This window comes from Nuphar pumila, chromosome 10 (genome assembly GCF_984573655.1).
Source record: "Nuphar pumila chromosome 10, dmNupPumi1.hap1.1, whole genome shotgun sequence".
NCBI lineage: Eukaryota > Viridiplantae > Streptophyta > Magnoliopsida > Nymphaeales > Nymphaeaceae > Nuphar > Nuphar pumila.
Window position 1 is genome coordinate 95141113 of NC_143258.1, and position 17728 is coordinate 95158840.

The 17728-nt window shown below is 35.8% G+C and overlaps 1 protein-coding gene across 1 annotated transcript; it reads left to right on the forward strand.

Annotated features, from left to right (window-relative positions):
• Positions 1 to 1511: 1511 nt before the first annotated feature.
• Positions 1512 to 16601, forward strand: LOC149827443 (cytochrome c1-2, heme protein, mitochondrial-like). Its single transcript, XM_090019370.1, has 7 exons — positions 1512 to 1645; positions 14390 to 14610; positions 14872 to 15151; positions 15240 to 15311; positions 15391 to 15507; positions 16083 to 16148; positions 16251 to 16601. The coding sequence occupies exons 1-7, from the start codon at positions 1565 to 1567 to the stop codon at positions 16365 to 16367; spliced, it is 954 nt and encodes a 317-aa protein (XP_089875496.1). The 5' UTR covers positions 1512 to 1564; the 3' UTR covers positions 16368 to 16601.
• The last annotated feature ends 1127 nt before the right edge of the window (positions 16602 to 17728 follow it).

The following is a 17728-nucleotide window of genomic DNA, read 5'->3' on the forward strand; positions in this document are numbered from 1 at the left end:
CATGATGCAAAGATCGATGATTGTAAATGCACCATTTTTCCCCGACTGAAAGACATGTTTTCATACAAGAATCGTTTGTAATCTATACCCTTTCCAAGGAAAAAATATTGGAATTGAATCATAAGTTTGGCCAAACGACCCAAACCTGATCCTTTTGTACTCATGATATCTCCCCACGATAGATCAATTGAGCCAAGCTTAAGCTAACTCGTTTATATAAAAAAAAATACATTATTTTAACACTGGAAGCCACTTTGTATATATTGCTTGCAACCAAACACTTTTACTGTTTATTTTACATTACATTATGAATATAAAATATACATTTTATGACTTAATGAGCCTATACAATTTGAGCTGAGCTGAGCTGAGCTGAGCTGAACACTTTCGTTTCGTGTTCAACTGGATGAACCAAATTTATGCGCTTACACTTTAAACGAGCTCGTTATGAGCCGAGCACGAGCCAAACCACGGGCAACTCATTTCTCAAGTAACCCAGATCTGAAGCATGCAGTTGAGCCCTTGAGAGTAGGGGTGGGCATTGGGCTGGGCCGTTTAGACCTCGACCTATCGGGCTTTAAGTGCGGCTCGGTCCAGAGATGACCAGGTTCATAACAGTCTTGAGCTTGAAGAACAGTTCATGACTCGGCTCATTGGGCCAATGTGAAGCGAGCCAGGTCAACCCAACTAATTAGGTAAAATAATAAATAATTAACATGTACTCAACTAATTATTTTTCTAGTTTTCATAAAATAAATACAATTAATTAGGTGAATAAGAATAGTTATCAAGTTGCTGTGCAATTAATTATTATTTTAAAATTTTATATTATTAATAATTAATAAATAACCCAATAGCATGCAGGCCAACCCAGACCTGGCCCACGTATATAATGAGCCACGTTTTGGCCTGGTGGCTTACGAGCCCAGACCTACAACCTTGACCCAAATCCGACCCATGGCAGACCGGATTGGCTTTTGCCCATCCGCCCGTTGCCCGCCCCTACTTGAAAGCAGAATGGTCAGTGCATTAAATAATATTTTACAAATTCTCAATAATTTGTATATTTATATTAAAATATCAAAAATAGTTTTTATTGATTAAAAATTGAAAGATTACGTGTCATCGTGTCCGTTTTTTTCTAAAATTCGACGAATCTTTGTGGCACAGTTCAGGGTGCCTGAACTTTTGAGGGGCTCCTCAGTTGCCGTTCATCTTGGAGATGGACGGGAACCAAAACGACATGCTGGGGGAGGGGGATTCCCCATCACATGGACAGACGGACGGGACCACGTCTTCATTTTCCTGTTGACTTTCATTATATGGATGGACGGCATCGGAAGGGTGTAATAAAATGAACGGCTCACACTGAGCCGTCCTAAGGTGGGTCCCTTGATCCCCCTCCCATCTTCAAGATGAGCGGCAAACAGGGAGCTCCCTGGCGATTTACCATCAGGCGCAACCCTTCCGTGATCCCTCCTCTACTTTTACTGGTCGACGTCCCCCGTTCCGCTGGAAGCACTCTCGAGAGGTCTTTTCTCTGCCACTCTGATAGACGCCGACGATGAACGGATCGAGGGTGATGGCTCTGCGCAGGGCTCTCAGAAACGGCTTCAGTCAGTCATCCTATTCATCCTCGCAACGAGTAAGAGATCCTCCTTTCCTCTCTTTAAAACCGATCTTTTATTCATTTCTTTGTTCGTTTTTGATGTGTTTCCGCTTCGTTCTTCGGCTATTCTGGAAGTAGCCAATTGGGTTTACCACAAAACCTAGAAATCGATCCCTGATTCAGTTTAAAATATGCGATTTTAAGGTTTCTCTACGCGCTTAGTGAAGGTAATCCACCCTTCTTATCTTTTCTGTTGTTTCTCTTGTTTTTTCTCTAATTTAGCGTAAGAATCTGTCAGATATCCACCGGTCGTTTTGATCGTCTGGCGAAATTTGATGTATGAGAGTCCGATACAAAGTCTGTGAGTTGGGGAATATGATTAGAGTTGCGTCGGAAGAATCATGTGCCTTTATGAACCTGCACTCGCCATCATATGGGACTGAGATTGAAGCATTGTCTTTCTATTAGCAAGAAATTGATTCATGGTAGGGCATTCCAAAAGTCCAACTTTAGAGTTCAGAAGCAGGCATAATGCTTTGCTGCTGTCATGAATTTTAGTGAAATAATGCATAATAAGACGTGAAAAAGGAATGGATCTGCACAAGCTTGTTAATCATATAGATGTGGTTCAATTGCATACACATGCCTGGGCCTCGTATTAGGACGATGGCCTAGGCACACATATATGGTTTTTTCTTTTTCATTTGAAAGAGTATATATGGAGTGCATTGTGTGCAAGTCAACATCGACAGTATGATTACTAGAAGCTCCACATCGACAATCTGATTACTAGAAGCCCCTACATGGTTACATGTTTGCTTCCCCGGAAGCCACTTCCAAAACTGAAAGTTGGGTGCATCTGAAACTCGCTTCCATGTCGCGGAAATGCACTTCCAAGAACATGGGATCATGATTCCTAATGATGGGAATGACACTTCCACTAAAAAGCAAAACACGTCAAAAATTAAGAATCTGTGTGAAGGAAATTGAAGTTGCCCAGTTTTGATTGGGTTGAAGGAATTAATAAAGATCCATTTTCTATCGTTTTTTCAATACAAAAAATATATTCAATTTTATAGCTCTTTTGTTGCATCCATGTGAAAAAATAAGTCCAAATAATTTTTTTTCTCGTTATAAGATGTACTATTGCCGATTTGCATGCATATAAATCATATATTTTAATGCTAAACTGCAAAAAAGTTGCCACTTATTTGTTACCATAGTATTTGTGAGTAATGATTTTTGCATGTATTTTAGATATTATTGGTTTTTTTTCCACTATGCTTATAGCAAACCAATTATGCAGTGGTATTCACCCTTTTTATTTTTAAAATGTAAGGCAGCATCTCTCTCTCTCTCTACACACACAAATATATATATATATATATATATATATATATATATATAGATAGATAGATATATATATATATATAGAGAGAGAGAGGTTCCTCCCACTAAGGGCGTGTTTGCGTTGCACAGAGAGGGACTCTGAGCCACCTTACGTGCGGAGGTGAGTGCCCTTCTACGGTAAACAAGTTCGACCCCCCCACAGGAAACATTATCACAGAAAGAGGGGGGCATTAATTTTGGGGGCCTCCTTTCACGCAGAAGGAGGTTCCCCTGTTTGCATCGACATGATGGGCCCCGTGAAAACACATGGAATACTGTGGGTTTCCATGGAAACACCCGACTTTCTGTGCTATGCAAACGGGCCCTAAATGGTCCACCCACCTGTCCTCACCTTCAAACGTCATATCTAGGATTTTTTTTGACCATCCGGATGTGATCTCCATGGTTGAAAACCTACATATACACTCTTGGATCAAACTTTTTGATGTGTAGGTAGGATTTTATAACGTAACAAATTTCAGAAATTTCAAAACCATTGATCTCTAGATCCTTGTAAAATCCTATCTATACATCAAAAAAGTTTGATCCAAGAACATTTGTAGGTTTTCAACCATGGCAATCACATCCATATGGTCAGATTTGCGAAGAAACATCCCTAGATATGATTTTTTGGTGGTAAGGACATGTTACCTCCAAAAAATCATATCTAGGGATGTTTCTTTGCAAATCTGACCATATAGATATACAAGAATGAGTGTAATAGTGGACTCACTGATCACCGCTATAGACTTTTTTTTAAGTTTACACAACATTGATTGTGCACATGATCAATGGTGCACGTGCGTCTGGCATTACACCCTTCTCTCTCTCTCTCTCTCTCTCTATATATATATATATATATATATAGCTGCAATTGTTTGTATGTGCAATATAGTTGGGATCTCATGATACCAGTTTGTTTCACTCAATCTGACATCATAGACGTGCTCAGCATGGTCAATTTGTTAGAAATTGATCCTTGGATTGTGTTTTTTTAGCAAAAATTACATTTTCATGGGTCAAGAAATTTTGAATTGTTTATGGCTGTCGGTTTTTGGATTGCCAAAAAAATCCACTCAACATATATAAGTCTAGTGATCGAAATGTTGATCCTCACAAGAAAAATCACATAGATCATATATATGGGGTCAAATTTACAAAAGAATGCATGTGTATTTATATATATCTATTTAATTGTATATATATATGTTTACTTAAAATAGGAAATTTTTTAGAAGAATATTTTTGTCTAAGAAACATAAACAAAAAATGAATAGAAACATCCATTTTCATAAAGAGAGCAGGGAGGTATTTAATTTTTATATGCATGCCAATGTTTTTTGTTTAAGTTATACTGTCATTGTAAAGTCCACTCAATTTGGTCTGACAAAGAACCCAGGGGTGATGTCCACCACAGGTAACCCAAGGCACCATTACTTTTTGAGAAAAGAAAATCTTCAATTAAAGAAAGTAAAGGTGACAAGGGGCCACCGAAAATAGTACATCAAGTAAAGGAAGTTGAATTAAAAAACAATAGGAATATAAAACAAGATTCAAGGTATAAATTCTCCAAAGACATGATGTGATTTTTTCTCTTAGCCCCAATCTGCTTGATGTTCAATACTTCCTATTTTTCATTCGTATCCCTTTTGGATTTTATATGTATAGCAAGTGGATTTTATTCTAAATGTTTGAATATTCCATTATGCTTTTGCCTTTAGCTTCCTGTGGAAATTTCTCAAACCCAACCAATGTGAATTTAACCATTTGATATGGTCAATTTCCTTCATAGCTAAGGTCATGTCGCTGATCATAACCCTTTTGTAGTTAGGCTAGCTCTGTGCCCCCATTTGACTTTTACTTGATAACGGTAGACCCATCTGCATTTAATAACATATTTATTTTTAGGCCTTGGAAAAAATGTCCCAAGTCTTATTATAGTATTTGATTGTATCCATCTTTTTATAATAGGAATCTTCGGTATATAAACCCAGCTCATGGTCATTTTGGTACTTCATTTATAGCACCTTATATTTATGTGCAAAGCTTTGATAAGATACCTATCGCTCTATTACATATCTTTCATGACTCAGTTTTTCAATGAGGCAAACTGTTCTATTACACCAATTGGCACATTGACTGCTCTTTCATTAGTTGTCTCTCCTAATTGTGAAGAATTTATCTGAAACTATTTTGTTAACCTTCTAATGTATACTTGCAACTCTTTATTTGTTGGTTGTGACACTGCATTTGTTGCTCGTATGTCATTTCTTTCACTATGTCCTAGTCAGCAAGTTGTTCACTGTTGCAACAATATTCAGATTCTTCTATAGGATTACTAGTTATTATGTCTAACATAAAATCTAACTTTTCATTACCAAATGTTGAACTTTCTTATAATGAATATTTTTATGGCATTAGATGATTGTGAATCTTCTCACTTTGTGTGACCATTCTTTACATCAAATAATTTGGGCCAATGAGAAAAAAATATATTTATCAAATGTCATATGCCATAAATTTAGTGCTCTTTTGAGGCAAGGTTGTTAGACTAGGAAGAGGAAGCGGGAAACAATATGGGAAGCGGAAGCGATAAACAAGACATTTTGAAATTTATAGGAAGCGAGAAGCAAAAAATCAATTTAAAAGAGAAACAGTAATAAACAAGGAAGCAATATGGGGATTGAATATGAACCAAACATGAAGCAAATAAAAACTAAAATAAAAATGATTATTCTTATATTTCATGATTTTTAAGTGTAAGAATTAAATTTTTGTTAAAAGCTAAGAATGATGGTTACCAATTTAGAGAAAGCACATAGGAAGTGAGTGAATTTTTGAGAGAAAGCACGTGAAAAACATGAAAAGAAACATGGGAAATGCATATAAGAAGCTTGTAGGGAAGCATGGACAAAGCGTGTGGGAAGCATAGGAGAAGCGTGGAACAATCGTGATTCCCATGAAGTTTCGGAAGCGAGGAGTATCCTACTTCCGAAGTGAGTTTCTGGTAAGCACGCTTCCCACCTACCTAAGAAGCTACCGGTAACTCTGTTCCGAGGCTAAGGGAATACACATGTATCTTTTAATTTTGAAAATGCCCAATCAATGTGCACAACTCAACTTGCAATCTATTTTTCTTTTCTTGTTTTCATAAATGTGGACGTAAATCAACATCAGAAATTTTTAGAATTGAATAATGAGAAGTTTTCAAAGTTAATAATCTGTATAATAATAATAATAATAACACAAAAAAAAACATTATTATTAAGCACATTAGTGGTAAGTCGATTTAGAAGGTACATGACCATGTGAAAAGCTTCATTCAGCAAAAGTTTTGGGACTCCATTGTTTTCTGAGGTCTAGGAAATTGTTGGTGTCTCCAATTCTCTATTGGGCAATTGTCAAATGCATATAATAATATTTTCCTCCATAATCATTTGGGAGAAATAAAATTCTTTTCATGTTGTGCTTCTAAATGTAGCATTTGGAATTCTTAAAGATCCAAAATGCTTGTAGATGTGGGAGTTACACCCCTTATATAAGTGTTAATTAAATCAAAAGCTCCTTTATTATCATTGACAAAAGACAAACAATTGTGCTTTCCAACTATCAGATAAGCTAAAGAGTTTGAAAAGATCCCTTATTACATAAAGTAAGAAAGACTTTTTAATGCAATGTCTTAGTTATGACCAAATGTTTGCATCATTATTCTGTTAATGAAACGAGAACTTGAATCTTCTTTGTGCAACCATTTACTGCATAAGGTTCTCCATGTTCTGATCTTTTGGCACCTATTTAGCAGTTGGCTAGCTTGGTGCAAGCTTGGCGCTTGGTCCTGGGCACCTAGTCAACAAACTATTTTTGGCGGTAAGGCCACCTAGGTGCTGAGGCGGGGACAAACTTGCCCCCTTTTATTTAGCCATCTTAAAAATACCAATGCTGTAAAAAGCATATGCAAAAAATTGGAAAATTGCTCAAATGCTTTCTCCTTTAATCTTAGAATTTAAGATTTGCCATTTATATTGATTGTTCTTCTCCAAAGGTTCTACAATATATGCTTATATATAGTTTCAATCCCTATCCATGTTCTAATCATTCTCTAAATCTATTCAATTTTTCACAACTAATAATAATTTCTAAATAAGAATCAAACAATCAATCTATATTTGAGATGTACTTGATCTTGAGAAGTTCTAGAAACAGTTATCCTTCTGCCACATCCTTGCATCTAGTGTTCATCCAAACTTTCAAGCACACTCTTTTTCACATTTTGAAACATCATATTGATTAGTTGATTCATGTGTATCCAATCATTTGAAATATAGGCAGATAATGGCCTGAGTGCTAAGGATCTGTGGAACAATGTCATGGATCATAGTGTCTGATTAAGTTAGTAAACCTAATCTAATGTATAAACAAGTTTTTCCTAGCCTCTTCAATAACTGGAAATTGTAGAATGAAAACCTGTACATTTCAGGGAAATAACAATAATTTCACAGAATTCTGAACACAGACCACTTGGTCTTTATTTTTAGCTTCTTTGTGTTTTGCTGGCCATGTGAACAACAGGGGAGTTTTTGTTTCAGACTTGTCAAAAATGGCATCTATGATACTGATGCATTCAGGCAGTTTACTTTGCATCCTATATGAAAATTTGTGTAATAGGAACCAAGGTTGTAAGTATCGTATCGTTACCCGTATCGGTCGAGCCCAAAGTAACACTGTATCGTATCGTATCGTAAATTTTTAATAAACTTTTTCCAAAAAATCCAAAAAACAAGAAAAATTAACAAAATTTGTAAACAAATCATAACATATGAAACAATGATAAATTGCATAAAATACAACCATAAAATCACATTTATGTCTCTATGAGCTACATAAGACATCATCAAACATCAACTAATATAAAATCATAGATAATATTGAATGCATATCTCACAAGAACAACGCCACAAGACTCATACTTTCATATTATATAAACAAAAACAAAATAATCAAGTTTATGAAATATGATTCAAAAGAGAAAAAGATACTTATCGTACGATGCAATACGATGCAGGGGGTATATCATACGATACACCCGATACAAGCATGATACACACCCGAGATTCATATAAAGGCTAGAAGATATGCTCTAGCATGGTCATGTAAAGTCATTGTCAGCCTTTGGCAGAACTCTAACAGCTTGAAAAGAATGCGAGCGGAAAGCCATTGTCAGCCTTTGGCAGGATTCTATTAACTTAAAACAAAGTGTTTCTTTAAGCATTCTACTGTCTTTGTTTTATTTCATTTGGCTTTTAGGGTGCCATTGTTAGAATATCAGTGTTACTTATATATATATATATATATATTTGTGCATGTAATATATTTTACCCTTTAGGGTTATTTTGGCCTTTTTGATACTTGTAATAGGAACAACCCAATAGGGGAACTAATTTTTATTTCTTTTATTTTTATATTTATTTTTGGGGTATATTTGACATTTGTTATATTATCAAGGACATATTTGTCCTTGGAAACATAACCGTTGGAGGCTCCCCAACGACTAGATTTCTAGCCGTTGGGAGCTCCCAATAGCTATATTGTGGGAGCTCCTCATTCCCATCTTGTGTATAAATATGGGCCTTGTGCCCCTTGTTTACTTATGCATTTTGTGTGCATTTGTTAGTGAATAAAGATTATATTTTTATGTTGTGAGTGTTCCTTTATGCCCCTAAGTGGCTATTGTGCTTGTGCCCCTTTTGTGGGTTTGTATTTGTCTCTTGTTTGAGGTGTGTGGAGACTTTTTTATTTCATTACATGGTAATAGAGCCATTGCATTTTTGGCCATGGTAAAGCTTGTTTGTGAGGACGTGAAATCGTGGACTCGTGGTGCCTTAGAAACCATGTGATTGTCACTATGCCTGCGAGACTCAATGATACAAACTATGTAATGTGGGCATCCATAGTAAATCATACAATTTGGGAAAAGGGCTTATGAGACTTGGTGGACGGATCTGAGAAAGAACCAAAGCTTATGCTTACAAACTAAGTCACACGGACTCGGCTATAAGGTCGACACACCCTGACACGGGTGCGGCTTCGGACACGGGGTGGACACGGTCAACCAAGTGTCGGACTCGGTCAACGCACCGAGGTTGAGTTCGAGTCTGTCCGCATTTTAGACTCGATCAACTTTGACCAAGTCTATTTTTGTCCATGTTTAGGGCAAAAGACATATAAAAACTAAAAAAAATTTGATCATTATATATATATATATATATATATATATATAGCCGTGTCCTCGTGTCCAAAATTTTTGAAATTGCTCCACACCCGTGTCACACCCATACCCGCACCCATGTGACATAGTTACCAAGAATGAAAATGGCAAAAAAGTTGCACTTCAAGAAGAAGAGATGAATAAAGCCATTGCCGACTATGAAAAGAGATGAAAGAAGTGGAGGATGAGTCATTCTAAAATAATGGGATGACTCGTTAATAGTGTTGAAATAAAAAATGTTTTAGTTTAACAAAATTGAATTTTCTAGTGATGCTTGGAAATATCTTCAAGATATGTATTCCCTAAGATTAGTCCATATATGTAACCTCTAAAAGAAAGATAAGATAATGACCCAAAGAGATATGAGCATAATAGAATACTAAAATGCTTTTTCTCTCAGTTGAAATGAATTAGCTCTCCTAGAACCTAGTGGCATTACCACTTGACATAGAGCTCCGTAAAAAACAAATTAACTCGGAACACTTTTATGAGACCCGAATTTGATGAGACTAAATTGGCCCTTCTTCATAGAGGAGGTGTTCCTTCCATAGTAGAAACTCTAGAAGAACTAACTATGGTAGGGAATAGATAGAAGAAACCCTCTTCTATCAAAGATGAAGAATCAGGGCTTGCTATGTCGAGATTCGAAAATCACATAACAGCATATAGGCCTCTTCACTTTGGAAGAGACTGAAATGACTTTGGAAGGAATTCAAATGACTATGGAAGAAACTCAAATGACTATGAATACAAGAAATGTGGTAAGATAATATGTTACTTTTGCAATGAGCCAGTTCACATCAAACCATTTTTCCGAAAGAAGAGAAAAAAAGATCAAGAGATGAAAGGAAAGTAGTTTCTATGGGATTATCAAGTAGAAGGGGTGGTATCAGTGTTTGAAAAGCATTGAACCATAGCGAGGCGCTCCACAAAAAACTGAGGTGAGGCGTAAAGCGTCACCCTCATATTTATTTTTTGAAAACTTTAAAAAAATTATAAAAAATATCTAAAAATACAAATAAATAAAGAAATGCTTTATTGATAAAGTAACAACCAATAAGAAATAGAAATTCTCAAATAAGTACTAAAAATATGAAATTAACATATAAAAGTAACTAAGAAACTGATTATGTAAGTGAAAAATTAATTATATAATTGAAAAATATAATGTTCTCTAAAGCAACAACCAACAACCAATAGAAAATCTTAAATAAGTACTAAAAAATATGAGATTAACCTATAAAAGTTAAAACATATGAATAAACTAAAAGTTCCTCCTCCTCCTCCTCCTCACGCCTCAGGCTGGCGCCTTGAGGCGCAGAGAGCCTCGCCTTAAGGCGAGGCACACCTCAAGGCGCATTTTTGATAACACTGGGTGGTATAGATGAAGGTTAAAAAACGTCTCACTTTCTCAACTCATGAAAATTCTTCAACCACTACTCAAGTCAATCTTGCTCTCTCTCTTTGGTGCGGCCGTCTCAACATGCGTAGACCCAGGTAAGAACTCTTGAATTCTTGATTCTAGTGCCTCTTTCCATATGACTCTTAATGAGTCCATAATATCAAAATGTCTCATTAACCATCCAAATGTCTCATTAACCCCAATGTTTCTTTTGTTTCAACCACCGATGAAACATCTTTGAAAATCAAAAGTTTTGGTACTTTGAAAAACTCTTCTAAAATTAATAAAATTTTTTATGTCCCAAACGTTAGAGTAGTACCCAAACTTAACTTAAATCTCTTATTTGTTTATCAAATTACCGACTATTGATGTAAGGTCACATTTTCATCTAATGATTGCTTGGCAAAGGATATCCAATCCAAAAAGCCAATTGGGCGAGGACAAAGAAGAAGAGTCATCTACTATATGGACAATTTGGAACTATCCAATCAAGTTTTTTGTAATTTTGTCGAAAAGAAAGATATTGAAAATTGGCAGGAGATTAGAACAGTATGCCAAAACAGTTTCTATTCGCTTTTCTTGAAAGTTGAAATGAAAAAGATTTGATTTGTGATGATCACATTCTTGAAAAAATGAATTATCTACCTTATGTAACTAGCCGATTTGTGTCTAAAGAACCATTTAAGCTAATACATTCGGATGTATGGGGACCAACATCAGTTATGTCTAAAGAAGGAGTTTCTTATTATGTAATATTTGTGGATGATTATAGTAGGCACACGTAGATTTATTTTCTTAGACTCAAATCCGAAGTATTTGAGTGTTTTTAAAAATTTCATAGTTATATCAAAAATCAATTTAAAACCTCCATTAAAATATTTAGATTCGATCTTAGAGGAGAATTTTTATCAAATGATTTTAAAAGTTTTCTTGATTAATAAAGGATTATTCATAAAAAAATCTTGCCCCTACACCCCACAACAAAATGGGTTGACCAAAAGAAAGCATTAACTCATTATTCAAACTATTGTGACTCTTCTAATATCAAAAAATGTTCCTAAAAGATTTTGGGCTAAAGTCACACTTACGACAATTTATTTAATTAATAGAATGCCTTTCTCTATCCTTGGAAATACTTCTATTGAAAAATTATTTTAAATCCCTTTCGATTATACAAGATTGAGAATCTTTGGTGGTAAGTGTTTTGTTCTTTCTAACAAAAAAGATAAGTTTTTTGCTAAGGCAATTCCTTGTGTTTTCTTAGGCTATGCCGAAAACTAAAAATGATTTAGGTGTTATGATATTGAAAGAACAATGTTACTTTTCTTGAAAAAGAAAATGATTTTGGAAAAATTGAGTCTAAGAAACCATGTGAGTACTTATTTTTGCTTAATCTAATGCATGAGCATGGTAATAATATTATTGATGGAAATGGAAGTGATGATATTCATGAGAATGAAAGTAATGATATTCATAATGTGCATGAGAGTGTCAATGGTAACACTCATGATGCTCATGAATATGATATGCCTATTGTTAAACCTCACAATAAACTTTAAAGTTTAAACCTATTCTCATTGTACACAAGACCAACCACTGTGTGCATTATAGAGGTATTCTCAAAGTCAAGACATAAATCAATTTACTGTTAGAAGATCTACGAGAATATCCCAAGCACCTAGTAGGTTCATATCCTATGAGTCATTTGAACCCAACTATAGAGCTTGTCTTATGGCCATACACTCCTATGTCGAACCATCCTCTTATAATGAGGCCAAAAATCATCATGAATGGATTGAAGCCATGAATAATGATATAAAAACTTTGGAAAATGCTAGAACTTGGGAGATTCAATCCTTACTTATAGAAAAAAAAATCATAGGGTGTAGATGGGTCTATAAAATTAAAATCAAAAGTAATGAAACACTAGAGATATACAAAGCTAGCTAGTAGCTAAAAGGTATAGTCAAGAATATGAAATAGACTATGAGGAAACCTTTGCCCAAGTCAGTAAGATAACTATAGTTAGAACTCTCATCACCATAACATTTATTTAAAAATGACCTATTTTTCAAATGGATGTTAAAAATGTTTTTCTAAATAGAACTCTTAATGAAGAAGTCTATATGGAACCTCCACCCGGATTAGGTTTGGCACATGAAAAAGTTTTTCGTTTGTGAAATGCTTTATATGGTCTAAAATAAGCTCCTAAGGGTTGGTATGACCGATTTAACAATGTGATGGTTCAACTAGGATTTAGATCTTGTTATACTAATACTGTCTTGTTTGTTAAGTCTTGTGATGCGGGCATAATTATCTTGCTCCTCTATGTAGACGATATGATTATCACAAAAGATGATAACCAAGGAGTTAATTATATCAAAGATGTTCTAAAAAAGAACTTTGATATAATAGATTTTGATTTTTTTTTTATTTTCTTGAAATAGAAGTTGCTTATTCACCTTGAGGATATTTTTTGTCTCAAACTAAGTATGCAACCGAGATACTTGAAGGGTTAGGTCTTACTGATGAAAAGATGGTTGACACACAAGAGGTCATCAATAAAAAAATGAAGAAAGATGATGAACCTCTGAAAGATCCAACTCTATGTCACCAAATAATTAACAACCTAACTTACCTTTCTATTACTCGTCCTGAAATTGCTCATGCTATTCATACTGCAAGTCAATTTCAACATTCTTCCACTATAGTACATATGACTGTTGTAATGAGAATAGTTAGATATATTAAAAATACTATTAATCATGGCTTATTTTTATCATTTTCATCTCCTCCATTAGATGTTATTGCATATATTGACTCTGATTCAGAAGAAAATGTAAATGATCATCGCTCAACTACCGATTTTTGTATTTTTGTAGGTCATTCCTTGATATCTTGGAGATGAAAAAAGCAACAAATTGCATCTTTATCCTCTACATAAACTGAATATCGTGCCATGACCTCTACGACTTCTCTTTGGAAAACTCTCGGTTGTGATTCCATGAGTTTGAGTGTGTGTGTGTGTGTTAGAATGTAAGTGTTATATATATATAATGTTCTTATACGTATATGTATTTTGTAAATATACATATATATGTTCAATTCATATATATACGTGTGTGCATGTAATATATTTTACTCTTTAGGGGTATTTTGGTCTTTTTGATACTTGTAATAGGAACATCCCAATAGTAAAACTGTATTTTTATTTATTTATTTATTTTTGAGGCATATTTGGCATTTGTTATATTGTCAAGGGCATAATTGTCCTGACAATATAACCGTTGGGGCTCCCCAACTGTTAGATTTCTAGCCGTTGGGAGCTCCCAACAGCTATATTGTGGGAGCTGCCCACTACCATCTTGTATATAAATATGGGCCTTGTGCCCCTTGTTTTCTTATGCATTTTTGAGTGCATTTGTTAGTGAATGAAGATTGAGTAGTCCTTTAAGCTCCTAAGTGGCTATTGTGCTTGTGCCCCTTTTGTGGGTTTGCATTTGCCTCTTGTTTGAGGTGTGTGGAAATTTCTTGATCTCATTACATTTATTCCTAGGCCCTTGTTCTATATTTGCATCTTTTTGTGATTATTGGTTCCTGCACCTGCAATTTCCTTGGTTTAAAGCCATTATTAATCACCAAAACATGGATGCTTCCATAAGAATTGGGGCATTCATGTCCATACTTATCAAGGGAATAGTGATGGTGTTTCCTTCTTTTGCAGGCCTCTCCAGTTCTTTCAACTTTGATGTTGAAGCAGGAGCAAGATGGTGCTGGGCCTGCCGGTGCAAAGTCTCTAAGGGCATTGGCATTTCTTGGAGCCGGAATTTCTGGACTTCTAAGTTTTGCAAACTTGGCATCTGCTGATGAGGCAGAACATGGTTTGGATTGTCCAAGTTATCCTTGGCCACACAAGGGGATACTTAGTTCCTATGACCATGGATCGTAAGCAGATGCTTATTTCTTTGCATGTTCTGCAATGCTTTTAAGAATAAGATGAAAACACCCGTCTTAAGAGTTTACATTTGTGAAAAGACCGTGCATTATTTTTTCTGTGAACATGTGGACATGCAGACTAGAAATGCTAGGAAATGCTTTTGGATTCTTCTACATCTCCCATCCTCTTTTCTTCCTTTTAAGTGATTCATTTACTAGATATTTCTGTGATGAACTTTAGTAAGTGTCTGCAAAACATGGAAAATGTAGGATTCGACGAGGTCACCAAGTTTACCAGCAAGTTTGTGCATCCTGTCATTCAATGTCTCTGATTTCATATCGCGACCTTGTCGGTGTGGCATATACTGAAGAAGAAACGAAGGCAATGGCAGCTGAGATTGAGGTGGTTGATGGTCCTAATGATGAAGGTGAAATGTTTACCCGACCTGGCAAGTTAAGTGACCGTTTTCCCCAGCCATACGCTAATGAACAAGCTGCAAGATTTGCTAATGGTGGGGCCTATCCCCCAGACCTAAGCCTTATCACGAAGGTGTGTTTCTCATTATCAAACATAGAGTAGCCTATTGAGCTTTTGTTTAACTTCAAAAACAGATCTCCTTATTTGTGGTATTATGCAGGCACGACACAATGGTCAGAGCTATGTTTATGCCCTTCTCACGGGCTATCGTGACCCACCAGCGGGCATATCGGTAATTGTTCTTAGCATACTGTTTCTTTTGTTCACATGTTTTGCTGCTGTCAGTGGTGACGCCCATCTTTGAATTGCAGATTCGAGATGGGCTATACTATAATCCTTATTTTCCTGGTGGTGCAATAGCCATGCCCAAAATGCTTATCGATGGTGCAATTGAATATGAAGATGGTACACCTGCTACAGAATCACAGGTACTATTTTCAGTATTTACTGCATTGTATAAAGTTTTTCTTATCCTTTGGTAATGTGAAATCTTGGCCAAGTTTCTTCGTTAAGATATCTTGGTGTTTATTGCCATCTGTCACACAATCCCTATTTATTCCGTAGAGAACTTTGGCCTTTTGGGATTTTGTGGGCATTCTACTCGTGGTTAATATATTCTCCTTGAGAGCTTTGTGATTTAGCAGAGATCTGTATAGCAGGCAGTGCTTTGAACAGAGGAATTGTTTACCCAATCTTTTGGTGAACAACCATGGTGTAAACTTGTAAAATTGGATTCTTGTCATACCGAGTTCAGTGTTTAAACCCTTATAAACTTCCAAGGAGAGAGAGAGAGAGAGAGGAATTGTTTATCCAATCTTTTGGTGCACAACCCATGGTAGAAACTTGTAAGATTGGATTCTTGTCATAACGATTTCAGTGTTTAAACCTTTATAAACTTCCAAGGTTAACAGCTGGCATCTTGGATATCTGTGACTAGTATTCAAGTTTCTACCTTTGCATTTAAAATACAAATGCTTGGACTGATTCATGAAATGATTCTTAGATGGGGAAAGATGTGGTCACATTCTTAGCATGGGCGGCAGAACCTGAGATGGAGGAGAGGAAACTGGTACATTAGTTCTGGCTCTGGTTGATGTTTAAATTTTGAACTATTTTTTTTCCATTGATTTAATTGTGCAGCTACATTTCTCACTGCCATATTTCTTTGCAGATGGGTTTCAAGTGGATTTTTGTTCTGTCACTCGCTCTTCTTCAGGCTGCTTATTACCGCCGACTGAGATGGTCTGTGCTCAAGTCACGCAAGCTTATTGTCGACGCTATCAACTGATTCCATTCTTGGAAGGATTCTTGAGAGATTTTCAATCAGCAATAACGTGCACACTTGATGTGGTAAAGTGTGCTTTGCTGTATTTAATGTTACGTCGTTCATTGACTAGCAACCTTTGGATACAAAGATTTGATCACATCTTGCAGTTTGCTGTGAAGTCCTTTTATTTCTCTGTTACATTATGCCTTCTGATCAATTTTGTCTGAATAAGAATAAAAATTATAAACACAGAAATCTGGCCATGATTGGGTGGTAGGGCTCATGCAAGTAGGCACAAAAACTTATGTGACAGCTTATACAATGTGCTAGTCATGTTCCCCAGTGAGTTGCAAATATCACATTCATCTCTTTCGAAATATAACAGCCCATCAAGACGACAAGAGATTTTTATTTTTTATTGATGGACAAACCTGCTTATGTAAATCCCAAAAGGGTTCAGATGCACCAACTTATCCCCAAAAGAAAAGGGCTAAGCGGGTATCGCACATGCAACTTTGCAAGATTTGAAATTATTCCAGGAAGTACATTTTCACACACACTATGGATTTGAATTCCTTTCACAATTTGAATACAAAGGCCCTTCCAACTATTCAAACTTTTTGATTCATAACATAAGATACTTGTACAACCATGATCAACATGAGCAAACTTAAGGGGAATGGCCTACTTCAGATAAACCAGATTATCACAAATATAGATATTGAATTAGATCTTCATATCAGCCTCAAATTGATTCCCAAGTCACCAAGAACCAAATAGCTATGCACAAACCTCTGGGACATGGCCAACAGTGCGTTGGGCTTACAAGATGGTTGGCAAAAATGGGCTCCATCACTACGCACATGCGCTAACCGACCTACTCCATCGACTGGTTCTTCGGTTGACGGAGCGGTCCATCCTATCTGCAGGTCTGCTCAGAGAGTGACCATAGTTGTCGGTTCCGGAACAGGTGGCTGATATACCACCATAATGAAGCTGCCTTTTATTTTTTGCATTCGGATATGATTTATGTTGGCTTCGTCGGAAGGCTTGCGTAGTTTGTTACATCAGCTTCAAAAGGAGAAGTTGCATTGGAATCAAGAAAGTTCCATTGAGTTCATAATTGCATAAAAGGAGTCAAAGTAGTGGCTGTGGCGCATCGAGGCACTTCTTCGATGGTCCCCGTCTTCTTGAACTGCTTGTTTGGTAGGTAAACATCAAAATTCACCTCTAATTGAGGCCCTTCAAAAATAATAGTTGTAGGCATTTTTTTCATTTGATCTAAACTGATAGAAAATCTCTCTCTTTTTTTTTAAATATCAAATTCAAAGCATAAAAATATAATTTTGTATTTTTAAAAAATTGTAAAAACTTAAAAGATA

What these genes read in the sequence shown, in the direction of transcription:
- LOC149827443 (XM_090019370.1), top strand. Translation starts at nt 1,565, where the DNA reads ATGAACGGATCGAGGGTGATGGCTCTGCGCAGGGCTCTCAGAAACGGC. An exon ending in ACCTAAGCCTTATCACGAAG is followed by an intron (nt 15,152 to 15,239) that starts GTGTGTTTCTCA and finishes GGTATTATGCAG; the next exon opens with GCACGACACAATGGTCAGAG. An exon ending in ACCCACCAGCGGGCATATCG is followed by an intron (nt 15,312 to 15,390) that starts GTAATTGTTCTT and finishes TTTGAATTGCAG; the next exon opens with ATTCGAGATGGGCTATACTA.